Raw genomic sequence first — 11,588 nt, forward strand, 5'->3', positions numbered from 1 at the left:
CACACACACACACACTCTCACACACACACACACACACACACTCTCTCACTCACTCACACTCACACTCACACACTCCTTTGTGGCGGTAAGTCTGGTTTCTCTAGTGACTTCCCCCTACAGGAAGTGACACAAATGAAATCGGCGCACTTTTAAAAAACGTCAAGAATCTGGCGACACACAGGAGAGTTTCTAGTGTTCACTTCAAGGCTTTTCAAGAATATGCTTCACTCTGGAGTCTTTCAAAAACCATTACAGGCACAACTCATATTTCACTAAGCAGCATCATCAGAGCTCCTGGTAGAACTGCTTGATAAGTTAGACCAACTCACATCAGCATGAAAGGTCGTTCCTGCACACTGACATTTCTTCATTCAAGCAACTTACGAATGAGAAACAAAAGCAATTCATCACAACAAGAAAGCTCAAACAGAAGAGCCAAAGTCATCATGGGCATGAACTGATTAAATGGATAAAAATGTCTGCCAAACACGCGCAGGCAATAACAAGAGTAAAAACTGACATTAGTCTCATGTGCATAAATGTAAATGGAGAATGAAATCAGATTTTGAGCGTATGAGTTTATTCAGAGATCTGAAGCGTTTATGTGATGTGGGGTTGTTAAGCACAACTAGTGTAATGAAAATGCGCTCACAGGAAAGGCTCATAAATCAGACACACAATGCAAAGACAAGCGCTCATACAGAGATTTCCGTCCCTTTATCAGCCACACAGAAATGATTCAGTAAAACCAGCACGTCTGTGAGTCTTGCTCTCTGCACTTCCTGTGTTGCAGTATCAGGGCATGTAAAGTTCATCTCCGTCTCCAGCGTTATTCATCCACAGCTGCTGGATCCTTCTCTATTGCTGCTGAAACACAAACCAGATCTCAGATCTGCCCAGAAGAGCTCAAACATCCTCTGACGCCCTTATAGACGAGAGCACTGATCCCAAACCTGCTGAACGTCCCACCTACACAGAAGATCATCACTCACCCGGGCCGCATCACATGAGAAACTCCACAAGCTCAGAGAAAATAAACAGTACAAGACGCTGCATGAGTTTAGAGAAATGTTCATTATAAACACAGTTCATTTTTCATTGACTACTAAAAAATAAAAAATTACTTTTAAAACAAAAAATAATTAAAATAATGAATGACTTATTTTAAAAATAAAAATAAATAAATAATCCTTTTAAAAATGATAAATAATTAATAATTAGAAAGAAAGAACTATTTTTAAGTCACTAATCACATGCATGTGAATCTGTTGTCAAATGACCACGTGTGTGTCCTGCTGTCAACTACCAAAGACAATTTATTAAATCAAACAGTTCTCTTTTTACTAGTAAAGTTTTGTAACAAAAATACAGGCAGTGCAAGTAAAAATAAGAAGCCGTCCTGAGCTCCTGATCTGACTGCAAACGTGTCTCTAAATGATCGGATCTCACATGCGCTTCTGCACATCTGCTCGAGCGGCTGAACGCACGTCTCTCTGCTCAGAAATCACTCTGTAATTACACTGGGCTTTCTTAAGGAATGCGATCGTCTGGATGCCACGGCGACACCGGCAGATGGTAACCACGGCAACCAGCTGTGTTGGTTTTGATGCAGAGGCTGTTTAACGTATGAGAGGCGGCCTTGTTCACGCGGCTCCCAGAATGCACCTCAGCGAGCTCCGACGATCATGATTTCCCTCAGTCTCCAGCAAATCAACCGGCTAACCTTCTCACAGCCGTGTGTGTGTGTGTGTGTGTGTGTTGAGGTGCCAGACAGAGTCTGTACATCGTACAAAGACAAAGACTCATTCTTCTGAGGGAAAAACCCCCAGTGCAGCAGAATCCTGCCCACGACCGACAGAGAAAGACAGTCTCTCTCAGACTTCAGACAGTCAGAAACCACATAGAAACCACAAAAAAAAAAGTTATCACCCAGAACATGCTGACAATCGCCTAGCAACACCCCATCAACCACCCAAACCACACAGCAACACCCCATCAGCCACCCAAACCACACAGCAACACCCCATCAGCCACCCAAACCACACAGCAACACCCCGGCAACCACCCATACAAAATAACAACACCCCATCAGCCACCCAAACTACATAGCAACACCCCGGCAACCAACCATAGCACATAGCAACACCCCGGCAACCACCCATACAACATAGCAACACCCCGGCAACCACCCATACAACATAGCAACACCCCGGCAACCACCCATACAACATAGCAACACCCCGGCAACCACCCATACAACATAGCAACACCCCGGCAACCACCCATACAACATAGCAACACCCCGGCAACCACCCATACAACATAGCAACACCCCATCAACAACCCAAACCACATAGCAACACCCTGGCAACCACCCATACAACATAGCAACACCCCATCAACCACCCAAACCACATAACAACACCCTGGCAACCACCCATAGTACATAGCAACTCCCTGGCAACCACCCATAGCAACCACCCATACAACATAGCAACACCCTATTAACCACACATACCATATAGCAACACCCTGGCAACCACCCACAGCACATAGCAATGCACAACACAGCAACAACCCAGCAACCACATAGCAACAACCTATTAACCGCCTAAACTACATAGCAATGACCCGGCAACCACCCACAACCCCTAATATTGTAGCGGTGAGTTTTTCTAACATCTGAAAACTCATTCCAAGAGAAAGCCTCTAAATCTCAATATCACACACACAGAGAGAAGGTTCATTAAAGGGTTCGCTGAAATCGGTCACTAATTAACTCTCCTGTGTGCCGCAGTTTAACCAGTGCCGGGTGCTACAGCTGACCTCTGACCCCGTCAAACCCTCTGGAATATCTGCAGCTCATATAATGCCTTCCAAGTTACATCACAAAAGAAAGACTCTATAGCTGTGTCCAGGGTTATTCATGAGAACAGAAACTAAAACCATAAAAAACTCATTACATGAAATTAAATAAACATGAACTAAAATAAAATAAAAAATATATATACATTTTATTTTGGATAGTTACCAAGACATAATTTCTAACTTTCCTTTATTTTAACTTAATTTAGCTATAATAATAAATAAAATAACAAACGATATAAAAATGAATAACAACTAGCCTATATAGAAATATACAAATATATATAATAATAATAATAATAATAATAATAATTAAATAAATAAATAAATAAATGACAAAATACACAACAAAATTACTAAAATAAAAATGAAACAAAATATGAATAAAAGCTATAATAGCATCTCAATGACACTAAAACAACACTGGAATTGCCTCATTAATACACTGATCTAAATATTTGTGCATGTCAGCAGACAGAAGATCCAGGTATGACGTTTGTAAAAATGAAACATGCATGGCTAAATTGTTCACAATCAATAACATGCATTTAGAAAACATGTTAATTTGATTTCATGCCGTTTCATTACTTTCAGCTCTAGTAACTAATCAGGCACTTAGAGTGATGATCGAGAACAGCACATTTTGATTAGGGAACATGACACTCCAGTTTTCCCTTCAATCTAAAGTTTCCACCATTATTCCAGTGATTTGGGTCACTGTGTGTGTGTTTCTGGAATACTCTGCCCCCTTGACATGCTCATTCCAGAGCACCGCTGTCTTTGGGAAAAAGCTGAACTCCCGGTGCACGCTGGGAAATATTTCTGAGGTTGGAAAAAGGGGAATCCCGTGCCAAGATCGTACCTGCCTCCCCAACTCTGCTGCTCAATCTCCGGATGTGGAATAAAGAGACGGCGAGGCCATGAGCTGCTCGTCCTTATCTCTCTCACACACACACACACATCCATCATATATATATATATATATATATATATATAAATTAAAACAAAATAACAAATGTTTGTAAGATCTTGAGAGTGAATGAAAACATAACTTGTTTGTTCACAATTAAACCCCATAGAGTAAGATACCTTTTAATTTAGGGCCCTATGAAATCCATTTTAATTTTCTCAAACACACACACACACACACTCTCTCTCACACACACACACACTCACAGACACACACACACACACACACACCAGATGCTGCACATTTCAGCATTCAGCTGAGCTCTGATTCAAAATATTATTATATCATGAAAGAGAACAAGTACAAGCTTTAAATACAGCGAATGAAAACGAGTCAGCAAATTCGGACATTCAAAAATTAAAAATCATTTCCTCACCCTCATGTTGTTCCAAGCCTGTATGAGTTTCTTTCTTCTACTGAACACAAAAGAAGAGGTTTTGAAGAATGTTGGGATATAAACAGTTGACGGTAGCCATTGACTTCCATAGTATAGAACTGTTTGGTTAACAAGCTGAAAAAAGTTACATTTTTATATTATTTTACTTTCACTTTCAAGTAACTTTTTTTAATGGTTTTTGTTTTCATTTTTTTGCCTTTAGTTAATATATTGCTAATGCAGTAAAGTGATCAAACACTTTAATGGTCGTCTTTGGAGTCTCTACTATAAAGATCAGCTCTTGCGACTCTGCTAAATATCTCCTGCCGTTTCACAGAAGAAACAAAGGAAGTCATATTTGATTGAATGATGCCAGAACGTTCATTTCTGGGTGAACTCTCACTTTAAGTCTTTCTGCTCTGCAGGTCTGTGTTTGAAAGTGACTCAAACTGCATCTGATATCCACCACAGGCTTCTTTCATTCATACTCATCCCACCTCAAACTCATGTCAGAAGTTGACGAACAGATCGAAATCATCACAGAGTTTCACTCTAAGACTGTGTTCCTGTTTTAAGCGAGAGTCACACAGAAACACCTCAAAACACCCGATTCCTGCACAGAGCAGCAGCACAGAAAGCACAGCTGACGTCAAACAGCTTCCTCCTCAGGTCTGCAGACGATGAAGCTCACAGTCCAGACTCTTGCATGGAGAGCGGTTCAAATCAATCACCATCAGATGCTGCCTAAGTAGTAGGGATGGACGATTTGGCTAAAATCAAGATGCCAAATAATGCAATTCAGACTGCAATGTTATAATAATAGGCTAACTGAACATCTGAAAGGCTAAAATCACAAAGTCATAAATCACATTTAAATATAACTACCAACTTGCAATGAAACGAGAAGCAGCGCACAGCTGACAAGCACGAATCACACATATCATGATCACGATTGCACAGGCAAACAGAAGTCAACAGGGAAGAACACGAAGGTTTGCAACAGAACTAAAGTATTCAGATTTGACCATAAAGCCCTTCATTTTGCAGCCCAGACCAGTAAATAAAAGCTAAATGACGAAGCAACAGGCCATATTTTCAACACAGCACAGAACAGATATTTAGCTAAAATACATAAGAATCCTAAAATCAATGAAGCATGCAAAAACAAGTGGAGAAATGAATTTCAACAAAGCACATGACAGATATGACGCTTAATCTACAACTATCATGTATTACAGTACACAGAGATCAAATGATCAAAACTGATTTATATGTTAGTCACCTCAGAAACTCCCTCCAGATTTAACGGAGTTCCTTTTATCAAGCAGGTTTGAAATCGGCACGCTTTGAGCACCAGGAGAGCGACAGACGACGAGTAAACGACAGCGATCGCATGAGATCTGACTTCATTTCCACACGATTACCGTCTGTCTGTGTCACTGCAAACAGACTCACAAAATCTATCATCTCCAAATACTCAGCCTGGAGCAAATCTCAACTGCTTGATTGTTTATATCACTGCAAAATGCAACTATATTATCACACAGCTCCATATATCAAGTTGGATATTTAAGTATATACATCTGTACCTGTCTAAATAAAGCTACGTATACCATATAGCAAATCTCAACTGCTTGATTGCTCATATCATAACAATGTAACTATATTATGTTTCAGCTCTAATCTGCTAAATGCAACTATAAGGTATGAAGATACAGATATTATAAACATGAACACTGTGAGATTCTGTAAAGCTGCTTGTCAAATACAATTGACTTGGCTTGACTCCTCTGTAGTTCCTGTAAAGTGATATTCAATCCTTGCGCTCACCTGGAAAACACCAGACGCTCAGACTTTTGGCCAGGTTTAGGTGCGAAACCTTCAAATGTCTGGATGAAGGACACAGAAGCTCCTCCCAGGACAAATACCACAGCGAGACCACAATCAAACCAAGCTTCTAGCATGAAGTCAATGTTCTGTCCTCACTGACAGCGATAAGTCATGTGAAGCGGTAAAATTCACATTCAATCAGACTCTATTTGATGCTTAATATTCAGCTTTTTTTTAACAGTGGGTGGAATCACGATTCAACAAAATCAGCCGGATGAGCTGAGTGAGAGTCAGAATGACTAAATCCAGCATCTGTACAGAATCCCGGCTTTTGGATACATTATTTAAAAGAAAACTCTTTCTAGAACATACCATGAACATATTTAGAGTGTATATTACAACAACTACCTAATTCATTCATATCTGAACCAGAATACACGCTTCACTGAACTATAACGTCCCATCTGACTAATTAAACTACTGATGAAAGAATGAAACTCTTCACACTGAACTACTGATCCAACACAGAAGAAACTCTTCACTGTAAACATTCATTGCAGACGTTTCACACTAAACTACAGATTACAGAAGAAACTGTTCATTAAACTACTGAATAAAGAAACTCCTCAAATTAAACTACTGATTAAAGAAGAAACTTCATTAAACTTCTTATTAAAGAAACTATTCACACTAAACTAACATTTAAAGAAACTGCACATCAAACTACTGAATAAAGAAACTCTTCATATAAAACTACTTAAAAAGCTCTTCACACTAAAATACTGAGTAAAGAAGAAACTCTTCATGCTAAACTACCAATTAAACTTTTCACATTAAACTGCTAAAGAAACTCTTCACACTAAACTACCGAATAAAGATTCTTAACATTTCACTACTGATTAAAGAAACTCATTAAACTACTGATTGAACTCTTCACACTAATCTATACATTTATGGCAAAACTCTTCATGCCAAACTACTGATTAAAGAAACTCTTCACACTAAACTACTGAATAAAGAAAAAAATAGTAACATTTCACTACCGATTAAAGAAACTCAAACTACTGATTAAAGAAACTCTTCACACTAAACTACCGAATAAAGAAACTCAGACTACTGATTAAAGAAAATCTTCACACTGAACTACTGAATAAAGAAAAAAATTTTAACATTTCACTACTGATTAAAGAAACTCAAACTACTGATTAAAGAAACTCTTCACACTAAACTACTGAATAAAGAAACTCAAACTACTGATTAAAGAAAATATTCACACTAACCTACTGAATAAAGAAACTCAGACTACTGATTAAAGAAACTCTTCACACTAAACTACGGAATAAAGAAACTCAGACTACTAATTAAAGAAACACTTCACACTAAACTACCGATTAAAGAAACTCAAACTACTGATTAAAGAAACTCTTCACACTAAACTACTGAATAAAGAAACTCAAACTACTGATTAAAGAAACTCTTCACACTAAACTACCGATTAAAGAAACTCAGACTGCTGATTAAAGAAACTCTTCACACTAAACTACTGATTAAAGAAACTCAAACTACTGATTAAAGATTCTTAACATTTCACTACTGATTAAATGTTAAGAATCTTTAATCAGTAGTTTGATTAAAGATTCCTAACATTTCACTACTGATTAAAGAAACTCAAACTACTGATTAAAGAAACTCTTCACACTAAACTACTGATTAAAGAAACTCATTAAACTACTGATTGAAGAAACTCTTCACATTATACTGGTGGTGAAATAATGAGAAGTGAAGAAACTCTTTACATGAAAGCACTGCTGAAATAAGCAAACTCTTCACGCTGAACTACTGATCGAACGCATGGCAGAGACCTGAACGCCGGCCCATAATCCTCTGCAATCAAGCTCAGCGCAGGAACAGAGGGAGGCTGTCTTTAGAAAATGAGTAGGAAGCGAAAAATTGAGTTAGGTTGGGGGTGTGGGGGTGGAAACAGACGAAACAAGAAAGAAAAACACAGGATGCTGCGATCTGGAACGACAGAGCTCGAGAGACAAGTAAGGGCAGGTCTGGCACAAAGAGTTTGGAAAGAATTAAAAAACAACAGGCAGAGAGAGAGAGAGATAAGATCGCAGCTACAGCCAGTGGATTGTGCTGCTTTGGTTGCAGTGTGTTGCGAGCCGGCTTTAAAAAGTTTGTTTTACGCAACTGAGGTGGTTTCCAGCCAGCCGGACGCGCTCTCTCCTGACTCGAGAGGGAAGTGAAGGATCATGGGATATACGTGGGTGGACAATAACCAAACAGACACTGGGTAAAGGTGTAAGAGAGTGGGAAAAAAGAGAAAAACTGAGGAAGGAAGACTACATATACTCGCTTTTGAAAAGCACTGGGTGTCTCCATTTACTTAGTTCTTATGAGATAAATATTTATAGTTCTGACTCTATATTCTGATTGGATGAGCTGTGATCAAAGTCTCCGCGAATGCTGAAAAATAAACACCTGTTATGCATGTTCTAATTTAATTTCTATTAATAAAAAGTGTATAATTAGGAGATGTGATAAACTGAAGTGCCATCTAACATCTAAACTGATCATCCTGATCAGCAGAGCAGTTAAGTTGAAGAATAATGCATTTACTTTGGTCTGAATAAAATCAGAGCTGTGCATTTTTACAGTATGCAAGTATCTGTCGGTGCACGAGAAATCAACATGGTACGATATAATGAGCAATATAAACACAAAGTCCAGCTCAGTACTACATGTCTGCGTCCTAATATGATCTTTGACCCGTGTGTGGTCTTCTTATCGAGTTTCACAACTTGGCAAAGTGTGTGCGTGTGTGTCACTTGATATCCAGGCCAACAACATTCCCTTCACAACTGTGTGATACATGCCATGGGAATATCCTCTTCCCCCAAAACAGGCGACTCTCTCAGAGTCCTGGAGCTCAACCAAATAACCCCAAAAAATACTATATAGGCCCAGGCAGAATGTTAAAAAGGATATTGCTGGTATTCTGCGGAATGGATTTAAGTAGAACTAAATTTACTACAATGGAAGCACAATCGAGCTAGACACAATAACAAAGCAAACGCACATGCGACAGGTAGAGGATGTAGAACTCTGTAAATGAAGGGCGTTACGTTTCTGTGGAAACCTGCAGAGCTTTTCCCTGAGTTCTGCGGGCGAGATTCCATGTGGGCCTGATAATAATCCCAAACCAAAACACAACACCACCAGCAGCTGAATGAACCCCAGAATGGACCATACTGGATGAGATGGACTCTAACAGAATGGCTTAATAAAGGAAACTTGAGCATTCCTGTAGGTCAACGAGGTGGTTACGGGTTCGATTCCCAGGGAATGCATGAACTGATCAAACGTGTAGATTGAATGCAATGCAAGTTGTTTTGAAAAAAAGCATCTGCCAAATGCATTCATGTAAATATATAAAAGAAATGTATCCTCTATGGTCTAAATTAGCCAGGTTACATTTTGTGGCACTCAAAAAATTAGTATGGCAATAGAAATGCCAAGGTCATGGGTTTGATTCCCAGTGAATGCATGAACTGGCTAAATGTGTAGATGAAGGTTGCTTTGGAAAAAAAAAAGTGTCTGCATCAATGTAAATATAAAAGAAATGGATCCTATATGGTCATTCGCTGCTCTAAACATTTGTGGCACTCAAAAAGCAGAGTTTGGCAATAGAAACTCCAAGGCTGTGGGTTCGATTCCCAGTGAATGCATGAACTGATCAAACGTATCGCTTGAATTCAGCTTAAGTAGCTTTTGCATGAATGTAAATGTCTGCTGGAAATTGAGCAGTCATGAAAGGCAAACACATCAGCATGTCTAGAATATAAGGACGTGGACTCACTGTTGTTGGACTTGAGGTCTCGGTGGATGACGGGGACGATGGCCTCGTTGTGCAGGTACTGCATCCCGCGGGCGATCTGCACTGCCCAGTTGACCAGAACATGCGGCGGGATCCGTCGTCCGGCCAGAGCGCGGCTCAGCGGGCCGCCCGAAGCGTACTCCATGATCAGGCACAGGTTGGGCTCCTGCAGGCAAACGCCTATGAGCGCGATGATGTTGGGGTGCTTGAGCATGGCGAAGAGCCTGGCTTCATTCTGGACGTTCTGGGCCGTGACGCTGATGTCCTCGTCTGGGTCCTGACGGGCCGCTTTCACCGCCACCAACTCGCCCTTCCAGGTTCCTCGGTAGACCTTCCCAAACCCGCCCACCCCGATGACCTCCTCCAGACTCAGCTCGTTGAAGTCCACCATCTCCGGCTCCAACTCGCTCGGTCCCAAACCGGAGCCCTGCAGCTCACCGTCTCCGCTGGGGTTGAAGGAGACGTAGTTGGAGGGGAAGATTCCCACCTTGTTGTTGACCTTTCCCGCCCACCAACCTTCGTCTCCAGATATCTCAGAATCCAGAGACAGGACCTCCACCAGGTCCCCTTTACGCAGCGTGAGTTCATCCTTCCCCGAGGCCTCGTAGTCAAACAAAGCGGTCCAAACCGGGTTGGTGAAGTTTCCCTTCTGAGTCTGATCCAGGCTCTTCCAGGTGGACAGCGGGCCGCGCGAGAATATGTTCTTCAGCGGCTCCATGGAGTTTACAAGGCACTTGAATTGAAATCAGATGAAGTGTGTTGTTGAAGTTCAGGTGGGTACGTCACGACCCCTCTCGCCCCCAGATCTCTGTAAGTCCGGATCATCGGTGGACGTGTCTCCATCAGACATCAATACCCATGTAGACGCGAATGGAGTAAACGGACGCTCCAAGGTCCCAATCGGTGACGGATGGTCACTTGAAGAGCGTTTCTTCCAGCATACTCCGAAAACACCACTTACAAAGGTCATATAAGTTCAAAGAGACGAAAGCATGACTTAGCAAGATCTCAAAGTCTTTCTAAAACGCCCAAGCGCCTGGTGAAAGAGGAGACGCATCAGCCCAGGAGAGTTGAAGTCTCTGTTCAGCGCTCCATTGAGACGTCAGTATTTTTAGCCGCTGCTTTCGCTGTGGTTTTGGCCGAGCAGGAAGCGCTCAGAAGAATAATAGCAGGAAAAGCCAATTCAAGTTGCGGCCAAACGCGCAGAAACGCGCTCAGAAACGCTCTCTCACGCTCGCCTGGATCGCATCGTCAGGTTTCCCCGTCCAGACCGACCATCGCGGGTCTTCTTTCAGCGGTTTCTGAAGTTCTGCTCAGATTCTGGAACTTCTTTCTCGGCGTCTGTGGCAGGAAGAGGCGCTCAGCTGATCGCGTCTCGCTGGTTTAATGGCGTCGCGTCCTTTCTGCCGCTGCGCGTCGATCGTCTTCATTCGCTCGGCTCAGAAACGCTCCCGAAGGCGGTGTGTTGAGCCCGTTTACCGTGAACTCTCTCCGTCTGTCCGGTAGAGGGTGGGACAGGAAAACAATCAGATGACTGTCGACTCTCCTCCTCCCTCTCCTGGCCGCTGCGGAGTGTGTGTGTGTGAGAGAGAGAGAGAGAGAGAGAGGGTGTGTGTGTGTGTGTGTGTCTGTGTGTGTGTGAGTGAGTGAGTGTGTGTGTGTGA

General features: G+C 41.5%; 1 protein-coding gene across 1 annotated transcript in view; it reads right to left on the reverse strand.

The window, feature by feature from the left end:
- Window positions 1-11,477, reverse strand: part of LOC107748023 (mitogen-activated protein kinase kinase kinase 11-like) — a 20,767-nt gene extending 9,290 nt beyond the window's left edge. Inside the window, exon 1 of the mRNA XM_016562670.1 lies at window positions 9,907-11,477. Within this exon, the coding sequence (XP_016418156.1) occupies window positions 9,907-10,642 (736 nt within the window). The 5' untranslated portion in view covers window positions 10,643-11,477. The remainder of the gene's footprint in view (window positions 1-9,906) is intronic.
- Window positions 11,478-11,588: the final 111 nt, after the last annotated feature.

This window comes from Sinocyclocheilus rhinocerous, unplaced genomic scaffold (genome assembly GCF_001515625.1).
Source record: "Sinocyclocheilus rhinocerous isolate Xijiao unplaced genomic scaffold, SAMN03320098_v1.1 scaffold3243, whole genome shotgun sequence".
NCBI lineage: Eukaryota > Metazoa > Chordata > Actinopteri > Cypriniformes > Cyprinidae > Sinocyclocheilus > Sinocyclocheilus rhinocerous.